The sequence below is a fragment of the Podarcis filfolensis genome, assembly GCF_964270895.1.
Source record: "Podarcis filfolensis genome assembly, chromosome: 4".
NCBI lineage: Eukaryota > Metazoa > Chordata > Lepidosauria > Squamata > Lacertidae > Podarcis > Podarcis filfolensis.
This window is the reverse complement of record NC_139607.1, coordinates 95059206-95086213: the sequence shown is the minus strand read 5'-3', so window position 1 is coordinate 95086213 and position 27008 is coordinate 95059206. Positions and strand designations below refer to the sequence as shown.

Genomic DNA, 27008 nt, shown 5'->3' with positions numbered 1-27008 from the left:
AGAACGATGGGGCTGGAGACGCTCCTTCAGGTATACAGGACTGAGGCCGTTTAGGGCTTTAAAGGTCAGCACCAACATTTTGAATTATGCTCAGAAACATACTGGGAGCCAATGCAGATCTCTCAGGACCGGTGTTATGTGGTCCCGGCGGCCGCTCCCAGTCACCAGTCTAGCTGCCGCATTCTGGATTAACTGCAGTTTCCGGGTCACCTTCAAAGGTAACCCCACGTAGAGCGCATTGCAGTAGTCCAAGCGGGAGATAACTAGAGCCTGCACCACTCTGGCGACACAAGTCCGCAGGCAGGTAGGGTCTCATCCTGCGTACCAGATGAAGCTGGTAGACAGCCGCCCTGGACACAGAATTAACCTGCGCCTCCATGGACAGCTGTGAGTCCAAAATTACTCCCAGGCTGCGCACCTGGTCCTTCAGGGGCACAGTTACCCCATTCAGGACCAGGGAGCCCCCACATCCGCCCGCCCCTGTCCCCCAAAAACAGTACTTCTGTCTTGTCAGGATTCAACCTCAATCTGTTAGCCGCCATCCATCCTCCAACCGCCTCCAGACACTCACACAGGACCTTCACTGCTTTCACTGGTTCTGATTTAAAAGAGAAGTAGAGCTGGGTATCATCTGCATACTGATGAACACCCAGCCCAAACCCCCAAATCATACCCTATTATGGCAGGGGGATAAATGCAAATGAAGAACACTGGGCAGGCAATCTTCAAGGATTGTAGAATTTAAGCAAACCAACAAAAAAGCATTATTTTATATTGCAGGTTCAGGAAATGGGGGTACAAAAAAGGGAGATCTGTTTGAACGACAATGGCGGAGACTGACTGTGTTCTTGCATATTGGCACAGGTCACAAAATCAAACCTAACAGAAATAAGCTTCTCTGTTCTTTATTGATCTCCTAGTACTTTGATAGTTTGATTGAACTTTTTTCAGATCTGCGAAAAATACAGAGCAACAAATACGATGCACATAACAAAACTCGACTATAAACTTAGTCCCGCTGCTGTTTCTAAATGCACAGAAAAAATGGGGAAACCCAATAATGGAGAAGGTGTAGAAACAGCCGACAAAAATGTTTTATTAAGCTAAGGACCCAAAAAAGTTTAGGTGTGATACCAGTCCATAGCGGACGATGAAGATCTGGACGAAGGACTGCTCCCTGTTGCTGTGGCACAAATTTGACAAATGGAAACCAAATAACTGAGAATGATGTTGTTGATTGATTGGTTGGTTGGTTGATTGATTGATTGATTTATATTTCTTTCTTTTTTTAAATTAGAAAACAAATGGGCTTTCGGTGTGTGTTTTCTTCACCATATTCTCTTGTTTTCTTGCTGGAAAGGTACAGCGAAGAGAGAGGCTGGGAACTGCTTTGGCTTTGTACGGGCCTCTTCCCCCCCAGTAATGTTCTCCTGCCCCATGTCCAGCGGTTTGTTCAGTCTCGGAAGCATCACCTGCTTGCCACGGACTGCATTCAGAGGCTGCAGAAAGCACTCAGGTAAGCTGCTGGGAAGGGACTGTCAGCTCACGGGTGGAGCAGCTTTGCATGCAGAAGGATCAGGACCACAATATCCCAAGAGCCGCTTCTCCCCTTACGAACCAGCCCAGACCCTGCGATCTTCTTTGGAGTTGTTTTCAACTACAGTTGTACCTTGGATCTCAAACACCTTGGCTCCTGAACAAATCGGCTCCCGAACGATCGAAACCTGGAAGTGAATGTTCCGGGTTTTGAATGTTCTTTTGGAAGCCGAAGGTTCGATGGGGCTTCCGCAGCTTCCGATTGGCTGCAGGAGCTTCCTGCAGCCAATCAGAAGCCGCGCTTTGGTTTCCAAACGTTTCAGAAGTCAAACAAACTTCTGGAACAGATTCCGTTCAATTTCCAAGGTACAACTGTAGTTTGTTTTTATTGCTTTGTATTTCATGTGGGGATGCGGGTGGCGCTGTGGTCTAAACCACAGAGCCTAGGACTTGCCGATCAGAAGGTCAGCGGTTCGAATCCCCGCGACGCAGTGAGCTCCCGTTGCTCGGTCCCAGCTCCTGCCAACCTAGCAGTTTGAAAGCACATCAAAGTGCAAGTAGATAAATAGGTACCGCTCTGGCGGGAAGGTAAACGGCGTTTCCGTGCGCTGCTCTGCTTCGCCAGAAGCGGCTTAGTCATGCTGGCCACATGACCCAGAAGCTGTACGCCGGCTCCATCGGCCAATAAAGCGAGATGAGCGCTGCAACCCCAGAGTCGTCCACGACTGGACCTAATGGTCAGGTGTCCCCTTTACCTTTACCTATATCACATTTTATCAACAAACATATCATCCTTAAATCCCCCCCTATTTTTCCCTCCCCCTCCCCAAAAACATAACCCCCTCCCCTCCCCCCCCAGACTTCCCTCAGCTCCCCTCTCTGGTTTATCAACATATGTTATTTTCTGCATATTACAAAACTGTGCAGATCCTTAATTTATCTATCTGAATGTTATCAATAAAAAGTTTGTGAATGTTTTTTCAAAACCTGCCAAGGAGTCCAGTTCATTTTGTTGTTTCTTTAAATACTTTGTAAAGGGTTCCCATTCATCTTTAAAGTCACAGTTATCCCTATTTAGTCCTGATTTCCTCGTTCTTCCATCCTTGTGCTATTGTGCTCTTGCCGCTGTTGTCGCATACATAAAGATATTTTTCAATTTCCTTGGCAGCTCTTTTCCTACAATCCCTAACAAAATTGCTTCAGGTTTTTAAACAAACGTTAGTTGGAACTTCTTTGGAGTTGTTTTCAACTACAGTCGTACCTTGGATCTCGAACACCTTGGCTCCCGAACAAATCGGCTCCCGAATGATCGAAACTCGGAAGTGAATGTCCCAGGTTTTGAATGTTCTTTTGGAAGCCGAACATTCGATGGGGCTTCCGCAACTTCCAATTGGCTGCAGGAGCTTTCTACAGCCAATCAGAAGCTGCGCTTTGGTTTCCAAATGTTTCGGAAGTCAAACGGATTCCGTTTGACTTCCAAGGTACGACTGTAGTTTGTTTTTCTTGCTTATCATTTCATCAGTGATGTTTTTAAATTTGGGGAGCTGCCTTGAACCCCAGCTTGAGAGAAAGGATATATTAAATACATTAAGTAATTTAAAATAAATAAATAAAGAGGTGCCCCCAAGCTGTTCTCTATAGCAAGTTTTTTGTTTTGTTTTGTTTTTCAGGAATGGATCTCGGAAGTACCCGCCCCATTTGGTAGAAGTCGAGGCAATTCAGCACAAAACAACTCAGATTTTCCATAAAGTGTACTTCCCAGATGACACAGATGAGGTAAAAGCAAAAAAAGGAAAGGAAAGGAAGGGGGGGAGGAATTGGACAAAATAAGCAAGGCCACAGCCTGTGGAAAAGCTGTAGTCTGTGGGTTGGGAAAAGGGCTGTTGAGAGTATCTTTAGTCAAGGAAGATCCTGGGTTCAGGTTTCTACAGATGGGAAGCAGGACTGGGTGACCATTTTCTTGTTTTAATGGGATTGTTTTATTGCATATTTTAATGAGGGATGCTTATATTGCATTGTTGCAATGGAGGGGGCTATTGGGTTGTCTTTGTTTTTATCTTTATCATGTATTCCATTGAAGGAATGGGTTTCCCAAATCTAAAATCTGACTGTGCAGTCAGTCTGAAATGGGCCCCAAAATCCCATTTTTCCTTCTCCAAGGGTGCATTAGCTAAAAACTATTAACTTGAGCTCTTGAGCAAATGTATAACAAGAACACAGCTGTATAAACAAAGCTCTCTCCTTTATCAGTCTGTGACGCCTAATGAATGGCCTTGTCAGTTCCAAAGTGGAGCAGGGATGACACATCTGGGTCTTATCTTACATCCTGACCACAATGATGCACAGACCTTGTCAGCCCCCCGGGAACGGCGCCAAGAGTACTCTTAGAGTTGGTGACCTTCTTACCCCGAGATAAGGAATACAGGAACAGGAACACCCTTTTATGGTTAAGAGTACAGGAGCAGGAACATCTGTGATGTCAGCTTACGTGTATAAGCTTATGTGTCTGGATTCCTGGGGAAGGGGGGAGAGGGTGCCTGGAAGATATATATACTGTATGCAATTTCTCTTGCTTTTGTGCTTGCTGTGAACCGATTCATGTAGTGCCTTCTGCTATCCGGAGAGCAGAATAAACTCTTTCTCTGAACCAAACCTCGGTGTCATTTGACTCCTTCCTCCCTGTTCTGGGAGCAACGTTCACCCTACCAATCGGTAAAGTCTAATAAGGCTACACCATGTTGTTTTTTTAATTGCAGTCTTATATTGTGAACCACCCTGAGATCTACTGGTTTAGGGCTGAACACAAATGTAATAAAAAAATTATTTATTTACTTTTAATACTTTGCAAACCACTTAGAAGCCCGTGTCATTTTCATTTTCATTTATTCAATTTCCATACCGCCCTTCAGCCAAGGATCGCAGGGTGGTTTACGATATAAAAACACAGACCGTAGTGAAAACGAAAACAATAACCCCCTCCACAGTACGATGTTGGCATTAAGCGAGACATGAAATAAATAAATAAGGTCTCAGGCCTTAAGCACCACAACCTTCTCAAGTTCCTGCTCCATTTTTTTGGCAGGCGTTTGAAGTGGAATCGAGCACGAAAGCCAAGGACTTCTGCCAGAACATCTCCAACCGGCTGCTGCTTAAATCATCGGAGGGTTTCAGCCTCTTTGTCAAAATCTCTGACAAGGTGAGTGGACGACCAGTGCTTCATCTGGCATTATATCAGAGGATTGTGGACAGCTTCCCCCGCTGGAATCATACAAATCCCCATTGCGCCATGTTGTTGTTGTTGTTTAGTCGTTTAGTCATGTCCGACTCTTCGTGACCCCCTGGACCAGAGCATGCCAGGCACTCCTGTCTTCCGCTGCCTCCCGCAGTTTGGTCAAACTCATGCTGGTCGCTTCGAGAACACTGTCCAACCATCTTGTCCTCTGTCGTCCCCTTCTCCTTGTGCCCTCCATCTTTCCCAAAGTCAGGGTCTTTTCTAGGGAGTCTTCTCTTCTCATGAGGTGGCCAAAGACTTGGAGCCTCAGCTTCAGGATCTGTCCTTCCAGTGAGCACTCAGGCCTGATTTCCTTCAGAATGGATAGCTTTGATCTTTTTGCAGTCCATGGGACTCTCAAGAGTCTCCTCCAGCACCATAATTCAAAAGCATCCATTCTTCGGCGGTCAGCCTTCTTTATGGTCCAGCTCCCACTTCCATACATCACTACTGGGAAAACCATAGCTTTATCTATACAGAGATATTTCCACCGGAGAGCCAACATGTGACATTCCTTTCCCTTCCTCCTGGCTTAATTCAGGGGGCTGGTTGGGGCAAATGGGACAGTTGAAAAGGTTGACCAAGAATATCCTTGCAGTTGGCCATCCATGAGCCCAAGGGATCACAGCATTCTTGGTGGCTGGCTACCCCTCCACTCTATAAATGCTTTTTCCATGCAGACTCACCAAAGCCCTAGCCTGAGCACCTTCCAAAACCAGCATAAATCAGCAGGTGCAAATCGCTTGGCAAGTGGAATCGCAGGCCGTTTTGCCATTGGTTCATTGCCATGTTTTCTTCCAGGTCATCAGCGTACCTGAAGGGGACTTCTTCTTTGACTTTGTCAGGCACCTGACAGACTGGATCAAGAAAGCCAGACCACCAAAAGATGGTAAATACTGTGTATAATGCCATTTGGAAAGTGCTTAATAATAGTAGCCTGATGGAAACGTCAGTTTTCTTTTATTTATCACATTTTAAAAAATATATGTACAGTGGTACCTCGGGTTACATACGCTTCAGGTTACAGACTCCGCTAACGTAGAAATAGTGCTTCAGGTTAAGAACTTTGCTTCAGGATGAGAACAGAAATTGTGCTCCGGCGACGCAGCAGCAGCAGCAGGAGGCCCCATTAGCTAAAGTGGTGCTTCAGGTTAAGAACAGTTGCAGGTTCAGTACGGAGCTCTGGAACGAATTAAGTACTTAACCTGAGGTACCACTGTATCTGCCATCTTTTCATCAAAATGGTGTGCCATGGTTCTCCGATTTTATCTCCACAACAACCCTGTGAGGTAGGTTAGGCTAAGAGTGAATGACTGGCCCAAGGTCTCCCAGTGAGCAACATGGCAGATCGGGATTTGAACCCTGGTCTCCCAGGTCATAGGCCAACACTCTAACCACTGCTCTTTTGAGGCTGGAACTAGAACCCTTCTCCCTGACGTACTAGTTTTCTACGTGCAAGGGTGTGTGTGTGTGTGTGTGTGTGTGTGTGTGTGTGTGTGTGTAAAAAATGGAAGAGCATTTCTTCACCTCACTGTCCACCAATGGGAGAGAAATTCAGTTCAGGTCGCATTTAAAAGGCAAACGTGCCCATTTTGCAATTCCCAAAACAATTCACACATCACCACCATCACCATTACTGCTATTGTTATTACAATTTGTATATTTCCCTTCACTCGCAGATCTCAGGGTGGTTTTCCAGATTTTGTAGTGCAATTCTGCAGCCAGGTAACATGAAGAAAAATGCATTGCAGCGGAGCGTGCACAAAAATGCATCACATTAGACAAAATGCAGTGCAAAAATGCATTATATTTGTGGGGAGCGCTTGCAAAAATGGGAATATTTGGCACAACTGCATGCAAAGATGGGTATATTAGGGAAAGCCGCATGCATCAGATATGCATATATTCACTGATGAATTTTCACGAGAACTTTGATTTTTAATGGCAAACTGATGTGGAAGTGCAGAACGCTGGATTTAAGGTTGGAAAAGCGACAAACAGAGAAAAAGCAAAATGGTCTGGTTCACACATTCCTGTCTGAAGTGGTCGAGCCCAGGCCTCAGGGAGAACTACTCAGTAGTTCCACATATAGTCTGCTGCCCTAGAATCCACAGCCATTTCCTAGCTTAATTTTGCAATGATTTCTTTGGGCAGGAATAGTGCCTTCTCTCACCTACCAAGTGTTCTTCATGAAAAAGCTGTGGACAAACACTGTGCCTGGAAAGGATTCGATGGCCGACTCCATATTCCACTATTATCAGGTATTGTTGTTGTTGTTTACTCGTTTAGTCGTGTCCGTCTCTTCGTGACCCCCTGGACCAGAGCATGCCAGGCACTCCCGTCTTCCACTGCCTCCCGCAGTTTGGTCAAACTCATGTTGGTAGCTTCGAGAACACTGTCCAACCATCTCGTCCTCTGTTGTCCCCTTCTTCTTGTGCCCTCCATCTTTCCCAACATCAGGGTCTTTTCCAGGGAATCTTCTCTTCTCATAAGGTGGCCAAAGTATTGGAGCCTCAGCTTCAGGATCTGTCCTTCCAGTGAGCACTCAGCGCTGATTTCCTGAAGAATGGATACGTTTGATCTTCTTGCAGTCCACGGGACTCTCAAGAGTCTCCTCCAGCACCAGAATTCAAAAGCATCAATTCTTTGGCGATCAGCCTTCTTTATGGTCCAGCTCTCACTTCCATACATCACGACTGGGAAAACCATAGCTTTAACTTTACGGACCTTTGTTGGCAAGGTGATGTCTCTGCTTTTTAAGCTGCTGTCCAGGTTTGTCATTGCTTTTCTCCCAAGAAGCAGCCTAGGGGAGCAGAACCCCAGCCTCTCTGAGTTAGGAACAGCAACACCAAGGGAACTTGAAGCCTGGGGGGAGGGGTGTGGACAGACCCAAAGCAGGCAAGGCCTCCGAACGTAGCTCAAAGCAAAAAGATGATTGGCGGGTGCATTTGCTGAGCACCTTTCAACATGGCACCTTCCCCAGGGACTCCAGGAAAGATAACAACAAAAAGGACTATATCAAGGCCAGCTCTATCGTTAGGTAAAGCAAGGCAGCTGCCTCGGGCAATCAATGCTGGGAGTCAGAGAGCAGCAGCGAGCTGCAGGGTTGAATTTGGTTCCTTTCACATTTTGACACAAACCCGCCAGTTTGCGCATCCTGAAATGATATGCAAACTGTAATGTACCTATTACTGGGAATCTGCATGTCTCTGAGTACTGCGATGCCATTCTCTAAGCAAAGCACGTGTTCGTGGCAATAATGTGCAAAAACACATCGTATCGGTGGGGAATTGCTTGCCAGAAAAAGCGTATATTAAGCAAGATTTGCCTGCCAAAATGTGCATATGGAAAGAAATATGTACTTGAGGATGGAAAAATGAGAAACTGAAATTGACAGATGTGGCGATCACACACAGGGCCCCCGGACGTTTGACGGTCTATTGACCCTGTGCCACCACTGCGATTGCTTTTTCCGCTGCCACCACCCCGTATCTCACGGGGACACACGGAGTCCAGTCAGTTGTTAACATTAACAAATAATCAAGTTTATTTTAAAAGGCAGGAACAAGCTTATGGTTACAGCTAATTTTTCTTGGCAGTTTCTTAATCTTAGTTCCTAACAACTTCAAACTGATTATTCCCAACTATCTATCTGACTCCACCTAACAATTCATCTCACTCTCTCTCACAATACAACTCTACCAACCCACAGATCTATCCTCCCTCTTCCCTCTTCAACTCCCAAACTTCAACTGACTTTCAAAACCTCCCACTCTAACTTTTACTCCTCCCCTTGCATTCTCACTGGCCAATCACATCACACACTCATTTAACCCTTTCCTTATGACCCACCTAGGAGGCAAATGGCACATCAGATTATGCATTTGCAGTCTCACATAAGCAACTGCAAATGCAATGAGACAAAGGTCACGTTAACAGAAAAGTTAACTCTTGACCTCAGGCATCTACATTTGGGATCCTTTTAGAAGCAGCGAGGGAGAAGTAGCCTTCTGCAAAATGGCCAAAGCACAATTTGCTTCTTTCACTATTTGTCAGAGGCAACAACAGTCTCTCCCAGGCTTTGTGCAAGACACCGTCCCTTGAACCCATCCAGAAACTATGAAAGAAAGATATACCGTATTTTTCGTTGTATAACATGCCCCCTTGTATAAGATGACCCCTGTTTTTTGGGACCGCAACAAAAAAATTGGGCAGGAAATTGCCCAAACTTGGTGAGGTTTTTTTTGGGGGGGAGACTGCCCAGAGTTGTTGACCTTTTCTGGGGGGGGGGGGTTCATGGCTGCCAATCGCTCTACAGCCTGCCCACCACTGAAAACTGCACACATCGTCTGTACACTCGCCACCAAAAGCCCACCTGCCCACTCAACGCAACCATAGCCGATTGCATGCACGCCTCGCTGCTGCCGTAAATCGACTGCCCAGTTGCCGCAGCCAGTCATCAGCAGGCCTTGCCACAGCAACCAATCACACGCCCAACTGCCGCTGCCAATCTCCTGCTGGCCACTGCCACTGCGGTAAACAAAAATTGCCCTTTTCCCTTATGGGGTATCCCAGAGCCCATATAGAGTCCTTACATAGGTTCCCTATTGGTAGGAGAAAATAACAGAGGCCAACCAGAGAATATTGAGAAGCAAAGCAGCTAGTAAGCCTGATCTTTATTGATCTGTTGCAACAGGGTACTCCCCTCACCCGAAGGAGAGAGGAGGAACCCAGAAAAATGGCATGCAAGGCCTTATAAAGACTTTTGAAATTGCCACCCTGTAGATCAAGACCACAACCAGAAACATCATACATACATCACAGAAGGGGTGTAACCTAAGACCACCCCCCAGATACATCATACCTACATCACAGAAAAGGGGGTCTACAACAGAAATTTGAATGTTGTTTTTCTCCTGTCGTTGTTTACCTCTTGTCTGGCAGGTTACTAGATTGGATTGCCTGGGGAGCCTGGCCAGTCTTTTGTAATGATAAATACTTAGTTCCTGAGTCAGGTCACAGGCTCACCCTATTCAAACACAGATATACCCTTAACACAGGATTTGTGAAGGAAAAGACAATGGGGAGGCTTTTCCATTTTCCTTTGACCTTGCCGAGAAAACATTTGGTCAGTTTGGGACAGTTTGGGAATCAAAAATGGTTCCAGGTCAGTCTTCCTGTGCTGATCTATGTACGTGCCTGGTTGGTACACTTATGAACATTTAACATATATCTAAGACCTCAAAATTCCTATCACACCACCAATCACCTGCCCCCCCTCTGCTATCCATGTGTAAGGCGACCCGCAATTTTTGCCTATTGTTTCTAAGGGAAAAAATGTCGTCTTATACAAGGAAAAATACGGAGCTCCCTATCTCTACGGATGGAGTCGTCTATTTTGCTCGTGTGACTCTGCAAAATGCTCTGTTTCTCTCTCGCTCCGGTACAGGAATTACCAAAGTACCTTCGCGGCTACCATAAATGCTCGAGGGAGGAAGTCCTGCAACTTGGAGCCCTCATCTATAGGGTGAAGTTTGAAGACGACAAGTCCTATTTCCCCACCATTCCTAAACTCCTCAAGGAGCTGGTGCCTGAGTCTCTCATTCGGCAGCTGTCTCCAGATGACTGGAAGAGGGTAGGTCTGCTCCAGCACCACCCACCCACCCCAATGTCCCAGTTGCACCCCTGGACCCCCCCTTTGCACCCTTTCCATCCCACATGCATGTCTTTTACAGCGTTGCCAGCTTCCAGATCAGGGCCAGATTTAGGTTTGATGTGGCCCTAAGCTACTGAAGGTAATGGGGCCCTTTCTATGTCCAGCTGTCCTTTATCAACAACAAAATGTCACTGTTTTTTATGTTGAATATATGCTATATGGTAATTTATGGACCTAATAGGTATCTCAAGCCGTTTGCACATGTTGCCATGCAATCAATCCATGCAGAATGGGGGCACACTATATATAGAAATGAGCGAAACAGTGATATTTTAGAGAGCAGGCTAGCAGGCAGGGCCCATGACTTACATCACAGGAGCCTACACAACACAAAACACTGTTGCTGTATGTAGGTTTTATTCTATTTGTTTTTTATCTTATATTTTGGAAATGTACATCCAGTTCTTTTTTTCCTTTAATTTTTTGGGGGCCCCCAAGAGAGTGGGGCCCTAAGCTATAGCTTGTTTAGTTTATACGTAAATCCAGCCCTGTCCCAGATCAAAAACCCCAGATCTCTAACATCATTTGCACACAAATTATGTGGTTGGTGTCCTTGATTGCTTGTTGAGATGGAGGTACAATTCAGTTAAGTTTGCATTTAATGCAAACATACCTGATTATCACTTTTCGATACATTACACAAACTGAAACACAGGCATCCTTTCAAATCAGCACTTCTGTTTTTGTTTTTTTGTTTTTCCAGTGCAGTGAATCATAGAATCATCGTATCTTAGAATGCTAAGGGACCCAAAGGGTCATCTAGTCCAACCCCCTGCAATGCAGGAATCACAACTGAATTAATATGTACAAAAATGCATATCCTAGGGTGAAATGTGCAAAGAAATGCATATAAAATGCATGGTTTGTAGACAATTACTTTGCAAAAAGTGAACTGGAGGCAAAATTGCGTTAAAATTAGAATTTCGCACCAAAATGCTGGTGAATTTTCATGAGGACTTTAAAAATAATAATAATCGCAAATTGATGTGGAGGAAATGTGGGGAACTGAACTCAAAATTTAGAAGAATGAGAAACCGAAATGTTTTTTACTGTTTCTGTGCAGTCCATTGTGGCTTATTTCAACAAGCACGCTGGCAAAACGAGAGAAGAAGCCAAGCTTGCCTTCCTGAAGATTGTATTCAAGTGGCCTACGTTTGGATCTGCTTTCTTCGAAGTGAAGGTGAATATGGGTCCTTTTTTACGTCATCTGGAGGGTCCAGGGATCTAGGGTGGGACAATGGACATCAGAAATATTTGCTCACTTGCTTGCTTCTTTCCATGACAAAATCTGTATTCTTGCCTTTCGTTCATAATCCCCAGAGCGTGGTACAAATAACAAAAAGTAATATATACACAGACAAATTGGTAGATCATTTAGGGTGGCAGCATCTACTCTTCGAAACTCCCTGCCTGTTGAGATCAAGCAGACCCTTTCACTGTACTCTTTTTCAATGCCTACAAAAAACATTGACACTTAGACAAGCCTACCCTGATGCTTAGGACACGCATGGCGCTGTGGGTTGAAACCACAGAACCTAGGACTTGCCGATCAGAAGGTCGGCGGTTCGAATCCCCGCGACGGAGTGAGCTCCCGTTGCTCGGTCCCTGCTCCTGCCAACCTAGCAGTTTGAAAGCATGTCAAAGTGCAAGTAGATAAATAGGTACCACTCCGGCAGGAAGGTAAACAGCGTTTCCGTGCGCTGCTCTGGTTTGCCAGAAGCGGCTTAGTCATGCTGGCCACATGACCCGGAAGCTGTACGCCGGCTCCCTCGGCCAATAAAGCGAGATGAGCGCCGCAACCCCAGAGTCAGCCACGACTGGACCTAATGGTCAGGGGTCCCTTTACCTTTACCTCCCCTGATGCTTAGAGAGTGGAGGTGATGTTAATCAGCTTTCACTTGTGTATGTTTTAAAGTAGGGTTGGGATTTTTTTTCTTAGATTATACTGTTTTCTTGTTTGTAAACCACTTTGAGGTGTTTTCTTTCTTTTTGTTAACAATCAAGGGGTGTATAAATTTTATTAAATAAAAAAATGAAACCCAATCAGTTACTAGACGGGCAACCAGGGGTCCCCAATCTTTGAATTGTTGTATGTACCAAATTTTATTTATATGTACACACACACACACACACACACACACCACCCATCTGGCTGGGTTTCCCCAGCCACTCTGGACAGCTCCCAAGAAAATATTAAAAACACAATAAAACATCAAACATTAATAACTTCCCTCAACAGGGCTGCCCTCAGATGTCTTCTAAAAGTCAGATAGTTGTTTATTTCCTTGACATCTGATGGGAGGGCGTTCCACAGGGCGGGCGCCACCACTGAGAAGGCCCTCTGCCATCCCACAGAACTGAAGCAGTCAGTGTCCCCCCAGCCAGAAAACAAGGCAAAATATCTGCATGCACACGCCAAACAAATGAAACACAGACAAAAATGTTGGCATCACACAGTGAAAAAGCAACACACAAAAAAACCCTTACTTTAAAAAAAAAATGAGAGCGGCAGGGTGCTTGGCATGTGCATGTCATTCCCACCCCCCAGTCCTTTAACGTCTCCACCTTTGCACTCCAAACAGCAAACAACTGATCCAAATTACCCAGAACTCCTCCTGATCGCCATCAACAAGCACGGCGTCAGCCTCATTGATCGCAAAACCAAGGTAAGGCAAGTCTTTCATGCAGCTTCCCTAAAGCTTCTCTGTCATCCATGCAAAGTATCAAGATTGACAGGTGTGTTGCCCTGCCCGTCTGTCTGTCAAAGCCTGCAGCCAAAAAGTTTCACCTACATGATGTAGATGATGAGATGGAACCTAAAGGCCTTTTCCCTGCACTCTATCGCTGACTTGTTGTTGTTTAGTTGTTTAGTTGTGTCTGACTCTTCGTGATCCCATGGACCAGAGCACACCAGGCACTCCTGTCTTCCACTGCCTCCTGCAGCTTGGTCAAACTCATGCTGGTAGCTTCAAGAACACTATCCAACCATCTCGTCCTCTGTCGTCCCCTTCTCCTTGTGCCCTCCATCTTTTCCAACATCAGGGTCTTTTCCAAGCAGTCTTCTCTTCTCATGAGGTAGCCAAAGTATCTGTCCTTCCAGTGAGCACTCAGGGCTGATTTCCTGAAGAATGGAGAGGTTTGATCTTCTTGCAGTCCATGGGACTCTCCAGAGTCTCCTCCGGCACCAGAATTCAAAAGCATCCATTCTTTGGCGATCAGCCTTCTTTATGGTCCAGCTCTCACTTCCATACATCATTACTGGGAAAACCATAGCTTTTACTATATGGACCTTTGTTGGCAAGGTGATGTCTCTACTTGCGCGCTTCAGTTTTTTGATCTTATGTTCAGTTCAACGCATTTGTGCATCACTTTGTGATAGCTGCTTTTAATGTCCTCCAAGTCCCAAAAGTTCATCAACCTTTTGGAATGCATTTCTCCTACAATGCACATTCTTGTATGCAGTTTTCCCTAATGCAACACATTTTATATGTCGGTTTCACCAATATATGCATTTTTATGCACATTTACACTGAAACTACCCAGGTTTGCACCCGGGGAGCTCACTTCAGTACTGCTAAGGCAGTGGTTTCACTTCACTGCCAGAGGTGCATTCCATTGTGTCTCGAGACAGACAGATAGATGCCCACCAACCAATGCCTAATGTTCCCATATTTATATACTACTTTTGGTTGGAGAACAGCATCACAAAACCTGGCGAAATGTGAGTTTCACACATCATTTCAGGAAGTGCAGATGAGCCAAATCATTTCCCCCCCGGCCCTACCATTGAGTGCCCTGTCTAAGCCTCCCATGACCGTGTGTGGTGGGTCTCTTATTTCCATGGAGTTGCTGAAGGCTGAGTTGATGGAGTGGGGAGACAGGGTCCAGAGTCGGGTCTGTGGTGACACTCCTGACTTCCTTTCCCATGTCCCCAGGATATTCTCATTACGCACCCCTTCACAAAGATCTCCAACTGGAGCAGCGGCAACACCTATTTCCACATCACCATCGGCAACCTGGTGCGGGGGAGCAAGCTACTCTGCGAGACTTCGCTGGTAAGTCATCCAAAATGCTTTCAGGAGCGCACAGTTCCCAAATGTGGAGGAAAATGGACCTTCAGACTGTGGAGCCTCTACATAGCTCCTCCAAGGCCTTGGCCATCCGCTGTTGGTCATGCTTCGTGGGCATTGAGTTGGCCTGCATGGGTTGAGTTTTAAAATGGCCGCCTGGTGCCATTGTGATGTCAGGTGACTGGCAGGTCAGTGGCACCGCCTCCTGACCAAACCTGGTCCCCGAGGTGGTGGGGAGATGATGTAGAATGCTGGCCAGACCCAGACCCACAAACCTAGCTTAGATACACTCATACCAATATAAGAAGAGCCCGCTGGATCAGGCCGGTGGCCAATCAACAACAACAATAACAACAACAACAATAATAATAATAATTTATTATTTATACCCCGCCCATCTGGCTGGGTTTCCCCAGCCACTCTGGGCGGCTTCCAACTGAATATTAAAAACAATGCAGCGTCAGACATTAAAAACTTCCCTAAACAGGGCCACCTTCAGTTGTCTTTTAAAAGTAAAATACAGTGGTACCTCTGGATACGAACGGGATCTGTTCTGGAGCTCCGTTCACATCTTGAAGCGAACGCAACCTGCGTCTGCGCGTGCTCAGGTCGTGATTTGCCGCTTTTGCGCATATGCATGACATCATTTTGACCATCTGCGCATGTGCGAGCGGCGAAACCCAGAAGTAACGCATTTCATTACTTCCGGGTTGCTGCGGAGCCCAACCCGAAAGCACTCAGCCTGAAGCAACTTTAACCCAAGCTATGACTGTAGTTATTGCCTTGACATCTGCTGGGAGGGTGTTCCACAGGGCGGGTGCCACCAATGAGAAGGCCTTCGGCCTGGTTCCCTGTAACCTCACTTCTCGCAGCGAGAGAGCCGCCAAAAGGCCCTCGGCACTGGACCTCAGTGTCCAGCATCCTGCTCTCCCAGTGGCTGACCACATGGCTGTGGGAAAGCCCCAAACAAGATCTGAACACAAGAGCACTGCCCCTTGTTCCCTCCCTCCGAGGTTTCCAGCAATTGGTATTTGCAAGCATTGCTTCATGTGAGGCAGAAAATAGCCCTCTCTGCCATGGGTGTGTCAGATCCTTGCTCCTTCTGTCAGGGCAGAACTTGGATCCTGGCACAGAACCAATAGTGCATGAGAAATTCTGCTTTTGCTTCATAAATATATATACATAATACAATCATACCTCTTGTTACGTTTGCTTCATGATACGTATTTTCAGGTTGCCTCCCGCGGCGACCCGGAAGTACCGGAAAGGGTTACTTCCAGGTTTCACCACTCGCGCATGCGCAGACACGCAAAATAACCACGCGCATGCGCAGAAGCGGCGAATCGCAACCCACGCATGCACAGACACGGGTTGCATTCCTTTCAGGTTGCGAACGGGGATCCAGAATGGATCCCATTAACAACGGAGGTACCACTGTAATAACAAGCTTTCTGGACCTCAGGGCTGGAAAAAGATGACTGAAGTCTATGGAGACTGAGGTGATGACAAAATAAGTACTGTCTATATGGTAGCATAGGGATGCGGGTGGCGCTGTGGGTTAAACCACAGAGCCTAGGACTTGCCGATCAGAATGTTGGCGGTTCGAGTCTCCACGATGGGGTGAGCTCTTGTTGCTCGGTCCCTGCTCCTGCCAACCTAGCAGTTCCAAAGGACCGCAAAGTGCAAGTAGATAAATAGGTACCGCTCCGGCGGGAAGGTAAATGGCGTCTCCATGCACTGCCCTGGTTCGCCAGAAGCGGCTTAGTCATGCTGGCCACATGACCTGGAAGCTATACGCCGGCTCCCTTGGCCAATAAAGCGAGATGAGCGCCGCAACCCCAGAGTCGGCCACGACTGGACCTAATGGTCAGGGGTACCTTTACCTTTATATGCTAGCATTGGCCTGCCAAGTCAGATGGAGAGAAGAAAATATAATTACCCTGAGTAGAGGAACGGTTGGGACTAGGTCTGCTTTTCAGAGCTGGACCCACCCCCCATTTCCCCCAACCAAGCACATTTTCCAGGCAGCGGGGAGGAAGTGTGGGGTACACCCCACAACAGCCCACTGCAGAGCAGAGATCCCTTTTCTCCTGCAAACTGACTCCTAAAAAAATGTCCGACCCTCCAAATGTCCCTATTTTCCAGGGACAGTCCTGGATTTACAGAAGCTGTCGTGGTTTCTCATTTGAGCTCAGAATGTCTACTTTTGCTTAAAGGTAAAGGGACCCCTGACCATTAGGTCCAGTTGTGACCGCCTCTGGGGTTGCGGCGCTCATCTCGCTTTATTGGCCGAGGGAACCGGTGTACAGCTTCTGGGTCATGTGGCCAGCATGACTAAGCCGCTTCTGGCGAACCAGAGCAGCACACAGAAATGCCGTTTACCTTCCCGCTGGAGTGGTACCTATTTATCTACTTGCATTTTGACGTGCTTTCGAACTAGGTTGGCAGGAGCAGGGACCGAGCAACGGGAGCTCACCCCATCGTGGGGATTTGAACCGCCGACCTTCTGATTGGCAAGTCCTAGGCTCTGTGGTTTAACCCACAGCGCCACCCGCGTCCCTTCTGTGCCCTTATTATCATCAGAGAAATGTTGAAGGGTATGGAGTTATGCGACCCCCAAGCCAAGGAGATCAGTAACTATTCCACACTTTAGAAGACATCTGAAGGCACCCCTGTCTAGGGAGGGTTTTTTTTAAAAAAGTTTATTATGTTTTTATGGATCCTGGAAGCCGCCCAGAGTGACTGCGGCAACTCAGTCAGATGAGCAGAGTATAAATAATAAAATTATAATTAATATTATCAGGGGGCACGTTGTCCCTATTTTCATCGGAGGAATGTTGGAGGATATGGAACGGTGCAAAATAGATTGCCCGCTTCCTTGTAAGGCCACATTCCAGGCACGTTCAAGGAGAAACATCAACCAGGCCAAAGACTCGGGGTGTCAGACAGGGTGGTTGCTTGAGAATTCTAAGGGCCAGCTGGGGAGGTCTGGGGGGCCACATCCAGAACCCCACCTTGATACCTGAGGTTGGAAAGAAGGATCCTACCCGAGTAGGCGGAGGAGAAATTATTGTTGTTGTTGTTATTATTATTATTATTATTATTATTATTATTATTATTATTACTCTGCTCATCTGGCTGGGTTTCCCCAGCCACTCTGGGCTGCTACCAAAAGAATATTAAAAACACGATAAAACACCAAACATTAAAAACTTCCTTAAACAGGGCTGCCTTGAGATGTCTTCTAAAAGTCAGGTAGTTTTTTATTTCCTTGGCATCTGATGGGAGGGCGTTCCACAGGGTGGGCGCCACCACCGAGAAGACCCTCTGCCTGGTTCCCTGTAACCTCACTTCTAGCAAGGAGGGAACCGCCAGACGGCCCTCGGAGCTGGACCTCAGTGTCTGGGCTGAACGATGGGGGTGGAGACGCTCCTTCAGGTATCCTGGGCCGAGGCCATTTTGTGGGAAGGTTTACTTTAGTACTTGATTACTAGATGTCACCGTTTCCCGGGGACAGTCCCCGGATTTACAAATCAGTCCCTATACAAAATCCATGGAAGTTGAAAAGTGTCCCCGGATTCATTGAAAAAAAATCTGGTAACCTTACTATAGCAGAGTTAAACAATCCCCTTTATAAGTTTATGCAGCGATCAGCTTGTTGCTGACTCATCTGAATTCTACTAATAAAGATGACTTTCTGGTTAAAAATCCCTTTGAATCCCTTTTAACACAAATCTGATTCATGTTAATATAAAACTATTTTACTCTCAGATTCATTCAGGTTTACAGAACCGTACCTGAAGGCAGGCTTAGGTTACATACCAAGCAAATGAACTATACCAGAGGGAAGTTGGTCCTGAGGAGACTGGGCAGTTATCTTTCAAAACTACCAGCAACTGACAAACTGGTTGTCGCAGCAACCGGTTAGAACATGGAGGCCGTTAGTCCTCTGTCGGAATACTGCACTTGACTGCACCTTTACATCCCACACATTTAGGGCTTTGAATTGTGCTCAGAAACGTACTGGGGGGGTGCTGTCTGTCAGAGCTCGTCCTACACTCGATTAGGACCCTGGCAGAGACACATGCCCAACAGGCATGTTCCCTCCCTCCTGGTCGATCATTCGGGAGCTTCAAAAGCTTTCTTCAGCCCGAACATCACAGCGACCAATGCCAACAGACATCGGCACACTTAGGGATCCGGAGAGTTTGCGCATCTTGCGTGACAGACCTCAGGAACTCAGCATTTTGGCTAATCTACTTTATTTACATATAAACACACACGGAGCACTGCAACATGGCTCCCTCTCTCTCTAGCATCAGACAGCATTTGGTTTCTACCCAAATGCAATTCTGGTTTTAAACGCAGTATAAGGAGTCTCTATAGGAGTATATTGTATTTTAAAATGGGGTTTCAGAGTTTTTAGGGGTGTTTGAGTGTCTTATGCAGATTTTTCAATTTCATTGTTCTGTATGGGACAATGACAATAAAGATATATCATATCGTATCGTATCGTATCGAATAAACCAAGGACAATAGTCCCACTTCATGGAACACAGTAACATAAACATCCTGTCTCCATCACTTTCCACTCTGTGGAGTCAAAACATACACCGTCATGTGAAAGACAACAATCCCATGACTGCAGTCATGGAGCAGGAATTCTAACACTATCAGTGTGTGTCAACCTTGTCCCTCTCGACTCTTCCCCCAGGGCTACAAGATGGACGACCTCCTGACGTCTTACATCAGCCAGATGTTGACGGCGATGAGCAAACAGAGGAGTACAAAAGGCAGCAAGTGAAGTGAGAGGAGCCACGGGCCTCTTGGCCTGGAGTTACTCTGTCAGCTGAGGACTGTGGGATACCCCTGCAGCTGGGGGAAGACCTTCTCCACCCACGTGTGGAAGATGAGCCGGACTCCTTCCGAAAGCATGTCAGACTCCGATTCCGAGGACTGTGGGCTGACGTCCCCTTCCAGCGAGGATGACTATCTGTGAGAACAGCCTTTGTGTCGCCTCCCCTTTCCTCTCCCCGCTCCTGGATTTAAGCCTCAACGCATCTTCCGTCACCCTGAGGCTACAGCAAAACTCCGGCGTGGTTTTTTTAAGAAAACTGGAACCAAAATGGCAGGACACGCCAAGGGCCGTGTGGAGGGGAAAGCTCCATGCTGCTTGTTTTAAGGCCTTTGAAACACATTACCGGCGACGAGATGGACCCGTGCCAGAAACGGAATGATCTCATAAAAATCTAGTGGATTCGGAGCTTTCATTCTTTCTCTTTCTTTCTTTTTGGAAGATGAGAAGCGAAATACTTTTTTTGTTTGCTTGTTTTCAAAATGAAATGTAAAAGGCCGGGGAGAGGAAGCCTATTTCACGAAAGGAAACAAAAATAATAATAACCTGAAGGGCAAAAGCATAGATTGACTTGAGATGTAACGTACGCTGCGGGGGCGTGGGGGTGTGTGAAATGCTTAAATGTGCAATAGCTGGACTTATTTAAGGAGGTTTGGTTTTGATGGTTGTTTGTTTCGTATTCCTTTTATTTATTTAACATAGTGGGGTCGGGTGCCTTTTCTCAGTTGGTAAGATTGTAGAGACTGTCATTCGAGGGGGCTTCGAACAGAACTTCCTCCTACCTGAGGAAATTCAGTGGAAAGACCTGATCAGGAATATTCGGTGTGGTGGGTTGTTTGGCAAAGGCATTTTTCACGTTGTGCCCAGAATTTTCCAGTCTTGGGTCAAAGGAGATGAGTAAGCGCTGAAAGCAGGATGCTGTAAATTCTGGCGGTTCCAGAGCTACCCAGCATATCAAGGTACACCAAACTTTAGAAGTAAACAGAACGGGATTCAATGTGTGGAATTCACTTCCTTTATTTCTTAAGAAACTCATCTTTCTTATGTATGTAAAAAAGTTAAAGTAATGATTAGGTTTGCAGCAGGGGGCATTATGGGGGAAAGACTGGCTGTAGACCCCTCTCCACTGAGCCAGCACAGCCCTGCTTTTGGGGCACTTTGCAGCAGGAACCCCTCAATTTTCACTAGAAACACCCAACCAAAATGTCCGAAAGGTGGGTGCCTTTTTGCCACTCCAAAGAATGGTCCAGTGCCTTGTGCATGTGGACAAGATACAATCTACTTGAGCTTGATTCTGCATCTCCTAAGAAGAAGTCAGGGAAGAAAGGGAGAAAGATGGGGAATTGCTGGTCTACTGTGTAGCGTCAGCTGTGCAAATCCAAGCACTGCTGGGCAGTCTCTCCCGACAATTCCAGTCGCCGTGCCGTGAGTGTCCTCATCCGTGAGGCTTCCTAGAGAGTAAAGCTCTTGAATAAGAAATAATTCTCTGTCTAGAGGATTCTCTTCAGCTGGCATGTGAGACTCTCAAGCCACAATCGGCATCCCGCCGAGTTCTGAAAAAATATAAGGATGAAATATATCTCACCACTATATGCAGGGAATAGCCTGTAGACCAGTTCATAAATATTAGGAAAACCTGGTTGGTTTTGTACCATGGTGAATCTCAAGGTTTGTACACTTCTTCCTCCCCACTGCTCTCGTATGCCAGAGGAGAATGGTTGCTTTCAAGTTTAAACTAACCAAGGTTCCATGTGACGTGGAACAAGGTTCAGAAGCCTGTGATTAGTTTAAAGCATGGTTTGAGAACAGCCAGGATCTGAAGCCATTTATTTTGTAGCTTGTTCTCACTAGCCATCATTTAAATGACTCACAGGTCCCTGAATTCAGAGGTCATGGGGGAACTGTGGGTTGCTTAAAACCAGAAGCACAATCTTCTGATCCTATGTGCGTGAAAAGTGGTGAGGGGAGCTCACAAGCACAGAAGCCTGAAACAGTGGGATTATATTTACAAAATCCAGTCTTCGGGATGTATAAAATACAGTTCTCATAGTGTGGACAATCAAGATACAGTGGTACCTCGGGTTACATACGCTTCAGGTTACATACGCTTCAGGTTACAGACTCCGCTAACCCAGAAATATTACCTCGGGTTAAGAACTTTGCTACAAGATGAGAACAGAAATCGTGCTCCGGCGACGCAGCAGCAGCAAGAGGCCCCATTAGCTAAAGTGGTGCTTCAGGTTAAGAACAGTTTCAGGTTAAGTATGGACCTCCAGAACGAATTAAGTACTTAACCTGAGGTACCACTGTATTTAGTCCATGAACTTTCGACCAGAACTTGAGCAACTGAGCAATTACATGTAGAAGCTGTGTGTGTGTGTGTGTGTGTGTGTGTGTGTGTGTGTAGATACAGATACTGATATATATTCCTGTACACATAAATATGAAATGTGATATATTGTAGCGTGTGACCACAATAGGTGCCCACGCCAAGTGCAGCACAAGGAATGGCAGGCAGGCCGGCCCAGGTGAGTTGTTCAATGGGAGGTGCACTTCATAAAGCGATTTTGGGAAGCCACTGTTCACCTGCACCCTCCATCAAATGTGCCTGCATTTTAACAGGAGGCAGGCTTCGCACCATAGGCACCATCTCCCCGGGCCTCTGGGTGCACGAGCACCCACAAAATTTCCCATATAGGGGCTTGGCACCCGCAAAACACAGAGGCAGGCATGCAGGCACCGCACTCTATGGAAAAAGCGTGGAGTGGAAGAGGGAGCACAGAGTTGGAGGAAGAGAGAGAATGGCGTTCGGGAGGGAGAGGCCAGTCGCCACGCCACTGGAGCTCACCCCCCACTATCATGACGCCACAGCGTGCGTCGTGATGTCATGGTGTGTGCGCCATGACATCACAGTGTGGGCGGGCCACAGTGGGTACTCAGAGTGCGAGGCCCAAGTCGGCGCCATTGCTTCACATAGCAGTTTAGCAAGCAGCTCTGTGAAGCGCCTTGAAAAGTCGGTGGGGCTTGAGGCAAGCTGTGGTGGAGGGGGGGTACAAAGCGAAGGGAGTACAGTCAGGTGGGGGGGGGACGGGGTAGGCAAGCGGAACAAGCAGGCGTATCAGGCCAGTGTGGTATAGTGGTTAAGAGGTGTAGACTCGTAATCTGGGGAACCGGGTTCGCGTCTCTGCTCCTCCAAATGCAGCTGCTGGGTGACCTTGGGCCAGTCACACTTCTCTGAAGTCTCTCAGCCCCACTCACCTCACAGAGTGTTTGTTGTGGGAGAGGAAGGGAAAGGAGAATGTTAGCCGCTTTGAGACTCCTTTGGGTAGTGATAAAGCGGGATATCAAATCCAAACTCCTCCTCCTCCTCTTCTTCTACTACGTGTTTTGTGTGTGTGTGTGTGTGTGTGTACAAACAACGTATATCACATTCTCAGTCAAGTGCCCTTTGGAAAGCTCCCAAGCAGGACAGAAATATATTGGATTTTCCCTTCTTTGTGTGAGAATCTGCTGCATCACCTGCCCCTCATGGTGAAACTTTGACCTGCAGTTTCCTGCCCTCTCGGCAAAGCAGACCCTGTCTGGCTCCATCCACCCAAGCTGGCCATTGGATGCTCCTGGACAGGAAGGAGACTGCAAGGGCTTCCTGTTCCACATAGGTCTTCACTGAGCAAAGTGGCCTTCCATCTTCAGTTAAAGCACGGGTCGGCAACGTGCGGCCCATGGGACAGATGCGGCCCACAAAGACCATTTTACCAGCCCACGAGCCACCCGCAAACCGAGCCGCCCGCTCAGGAAGTCCCCTGCCCGCTGCGCTAAAACAGCGCGACATGGGGACTCACCGAATGGTGCCAGAAATGGCGTCTGCGCATGCGCAGATACCAAAAATTGCTTCTGCGCATGTCCAGACGCTGAAAATCGCTTCTGCGCAGGCGCGATTTTCAGCATCTGGGCATGTGCAGAAGTGATTTCCGGCGCTGTGGACATGCACAGATGCGATTTCCGGCATCAAGTTACGCCAGTCTGGCCCACGGACAATCTCTGTGGGGGTGATCCAGCCCATAGCCAGTAAAGCTTGCCAACGCCTAATAATAATAATAATAATAATAATAATAATAATAATAATAATAATTTATTATTTATACCCCGCCCATCTGGCTGGGCTTCCCCAGCCACTCTGGGCGGCTTCCAACAAAACACTAACATACAATAACCTATTAAACATTAAAAGCTTCCCTAGACAGGGCTGCCTTCAGATGTCTTCTAAAAGTTTGGTAGTTAGTTTTCTCTTTGACATCTGGTGGGAGGGCGTTCCACAGGGCAGGTGCCACTACTGAGAAGGCCCTCTGCCTCGTTCTCTGTAACTTGGCTTCACGCAGTGAGGGAACCGCCAGAAGGCCCTCAGAGCTGGACCTCAGTGTCCGGGCAGAACGATGGAGGTGGAGACGCTCCTTCAGGTATACCGGACCGAGGCCGTTTAGGGCTTTAAAGGTCAGCACCCCTGAGTTAAAGGATCAGGCGGCAGATGAATGCGGGGTAGCTCTCCTTAAGAGCTGCGGCGGGTCGGTGCTGGATGAACAAATACTCTTGCCTGCCAGGCACAACCCCAGAGAGGGAAAGGCTCACCTGTCTCAGGTGTGCTGCATGGACCATTATCAAAGGTCCCGTTGCTTTGAGCTTCGTAGGAGGTGTGTCCCACCTCTCTCCACCTGGGCAGGGGGAGAGAATATGCTATTATTCACAATCCATGAAACACACACACACACCCCAACACTCACCTCCAGGTCTCTGTTTGCAATGGGTGGGTGCAAATATTGGCCTAATTTATGGGGCCATTGTAAGGATTACTGATGGGGGAGGGGAGAGCTGTGAGCTGCGCTCTCTAAAAATAATTTCCTTTAATTGCATACACAGGTTTGCATGCCAGCAGGGTTGGAGTCAATTGGGAGAAACTTGGAATCACTGAACTGTAGAATTGGAAAGGTCTCAAAGGGTAATCTAGTCCAATCCCCTGGCCACTAGCTTTAATAATAATAATAATAATAATAATAATAATAATAATAATAATAATAATAATAAAAAAAAATTTATACCCCACCCATCTGGCTGGGTTTCCCCAACCACTCTGGGCGGCTCCCAACAGAATATTAAAAACACAATAAAACATCAAACATTAAAAACTTCCCTAAACAGGGCTGCCTTCAGATATCTTCTAAAAGTCAGGTAGTTGTTTATTTCCTTGACATCAGACGGGAGGGCATTCCACAGTGTGGGTGCCACCACCAAGAAGGCCATCTGCCTGTTTCCCTGTGACCTTACTTCTCACAGTGAGGGAACTACCAAAAGGCCCTCGGAGCTGGACCTCAGTGTCCAGGATGAACGATGGGGATGGAGACGCTCCTTCAGGTCTACTGGGCTGAGGCTTTCAAGGTCAGCACCAACACTTTGAATTGTGCTCGCAAATGTACTGGGAGCCAATGCAGGTCTTTCAGGACCGGTGTTATGTGGTCTTGGTGGCCGCTCCCAAGAGGGGCAAGAGACCCAACAAAGAGGTTTCTCCCCCCCAGCTCTCAGGCAGATGATACTGTGGAATTAGTCCACTGGCTATGGCACTTAGGGGCAGGGCTGTCTTACCCATAAGCACTAGGGGTGCGGGGCACCCGGGCGCTGGGCTCTCAGGGGCGCCAGGCTAAGAGTCTGGGGCCCAAGAGTTGAGTCCGGGGAAGAGCCCGCCTGTCAGTCGGAGTGCCGCGGCGGGCTCTTTTTTTGAAATACTTTATTGTCACTTGTACAACTTGTATACAGTGACATTGCACAAGCACCCCCCACTCAGCTCTCTTAGTCTTAATTCCCCTCGTTTACTGACGCACACCCACCAAACCCGAAAGTCAGTTGCCCTGTTGTTATCTTTTCATTCAGCGGACTCACGGGACAGCCCATAATATCTTGTGCTGTATTCACCACCCTGTGTACCAGCGTACTACACCGTGATGCAGTATGAAGGGACACTATCTATTGTGGACTGGTAAAAGCAAACAGCTCTGTGCCGCGAGTTCGGGGACGACCGAGCCAGCGAGACGCTGAAGCCGCTGGCCGGCTCTGCCATCCTGTGCACCTGGGACTGGGCAACCGGGGGGGGGGCCGCCGGCCAGATCTTTGCACCCCAGCGCCGCATATTCTTAAGACAGCACTGTGCCAGCCAGGAGACCGCAGAACCTGCCCCTCCCCAAACCCCATAGCAACTTGGGGGGGCTATTGGGATGCCACCGGACCCAGAAGTGAGTTGAAACCCTAGCCCCAACCCATTGATGACACGGGACCAGCAGATGTCTCGGGAGGAATTGCAGAATCATAGAATTGTCGAGTTGGAAGGGACCTCTGAGGGTCATCTAGTCCAACCCCCTACAATGCAGGAATTTCAACTATATCATCCGGGACTGATGGGCATCCAACCTCTAGAGCAGTCTTTCTCAACCTGTGGGTCTCCAGATGTTGTTGGACTACAACTCCCATCATTCCTAGCCAGCATTACCAGTGGTCAGGGAAGATGGGAGTTGTAGTCCAACAACATCTGGAGACCCACAGGTTGAGAACCGCTGCTCTAGAAGCTCCAGCTAAGGTTGGAGGCCTTGAGAAGGACTTGATTTTGTTGTCACCCTGGGGGTGCATGGGGAGGGGGAAGTATTTACCAGTGAAAAGTGAATATAAGAAGGATGAAGAAGACCGCCAAGACATCTGTCGCTATCCACATACTCCGGTACTCGCCGGGTGTCTGTAACAGAACAGGGGACAAACTTGAGTCACACCTCAAGGTGAAACTGCAGAGAGGGGGTGGGACTCTGAAAAGAATGACGAGAAAGAAGGACATGGGCCATTTGACAGTGAAACAGTTCGATGAAAATAGGGACGTCCGATCCGTACCCGCCAACATTTCTCCAGCGAAAATGGGGACGTCCTAAGGAAAAGTGGGGCATTCTGGGATCAAATCAGAAACCGGGGCGGCTTCTGTAAATCTGGGCCTGTCTCTGGAAAATAAGGGCGCTTGGAAGGTCTGGAGATGGGCAGTGAAACCTCACTCAAACCAACTCTCTTATAAATGATAGTCTGCCATAAGTGAACACGTTTTTTAAGTACAGTGGTACCTTGGTTCTCAAACTTAATCCGTTCCGGAAGTCCGTTCCAAAACCAAAGCATTTCAAAACCAAGGCGCGCTTTCCCATAGAAAGCAATGCAAAATGAATTAATCCGTTCCAGACTTTGAAAAACAACCCCTAAAACAGCAACTTAGCATGAATTTTACTACCTAATGAGACCATTGATCCATAAAAGGAAAGCAATAATCAATGTGCTGTACTATAAAATAAATAAGACAGATGATAAAAATAATTTTTTTCCCCTTCCCTGCACTGATGATAGTCATTGTTTGGATGGGGGGCTTTTATCCATTTCCGCAGTTACACAATCAATCAATCAGTAGCTGAACTGGGTTCCAAACAGTCACAAAAAACAAATTAACTGAAAAAGCCTCAAAAACAAAAACGCAAAATAAATAGCAAAAAC

The 27008-nt window shown here is 47.1% G+C and overlaps 2 protein-coding genes across 2 annotated transcripts in view; one reads left to right on the top strand and one right to left on the bottom strand.

Moving 5' to 3' along the window:
- The window catches only part of MYO7A (myosin VIIA), a 159473-nt gene extending 139028 nt beyond the window's left edge, over positions 1-20445 (top strand). Inside the window, exons 42-51 of the mRNA XM_083609483.1 lie at positions 1361-1516; positions 3207-3312; positions 4619-4732; positions 5609-5696; positions 6962-7068; positions 10257-10442; positions 11587-11703; positions 13106-13189; positions 14459-14578; positions 19308-20445. Of these exons, the coding sequence (XP_083465609.1) occupies positions 1361-1516; positions 3207-3312; positions 4619-4732; positions 5609-5696; positions 6962-7068; positions 10257-10442; positions 11587-11703; positions 13106-13189; positions 14459-14578; positions 19308-19397 (1168 nt within the window). The 3' untranslated portion in view covers positions 19398-20445. The remainder of the gene's footprint in view (positions 1-1360; positions 1517-3206; positions 3313-4618; positions 4733-5608; positions 5697-6961; positions 7069-10256; positions 10443-11586; positions 11704-13105; positions 13190-14458; positions 14579-19307) is intronic.
- Positions 20446-22811: 2366 nt separating this feature from the next.
- Positions 22812-27008, bottom strand: part of GDPD4 (glycerophosphodiester phosphodiesterase domain containing 4) — a 37085-nt gene continuing 32888 nt past the window's right edge. Inside the window, 3 exon segments of the mRNA XM_083609889.1 lie at positions 22812-23065; positions 24075-24157; positions 26138-26220. Coding sequence (XP_083466015.1) covers positions 22827-23065; positions 24075-24157; positions 26138-26220 — 405 coding nt within the window. The 3' untranslated portion in view covers positions 22812-22826.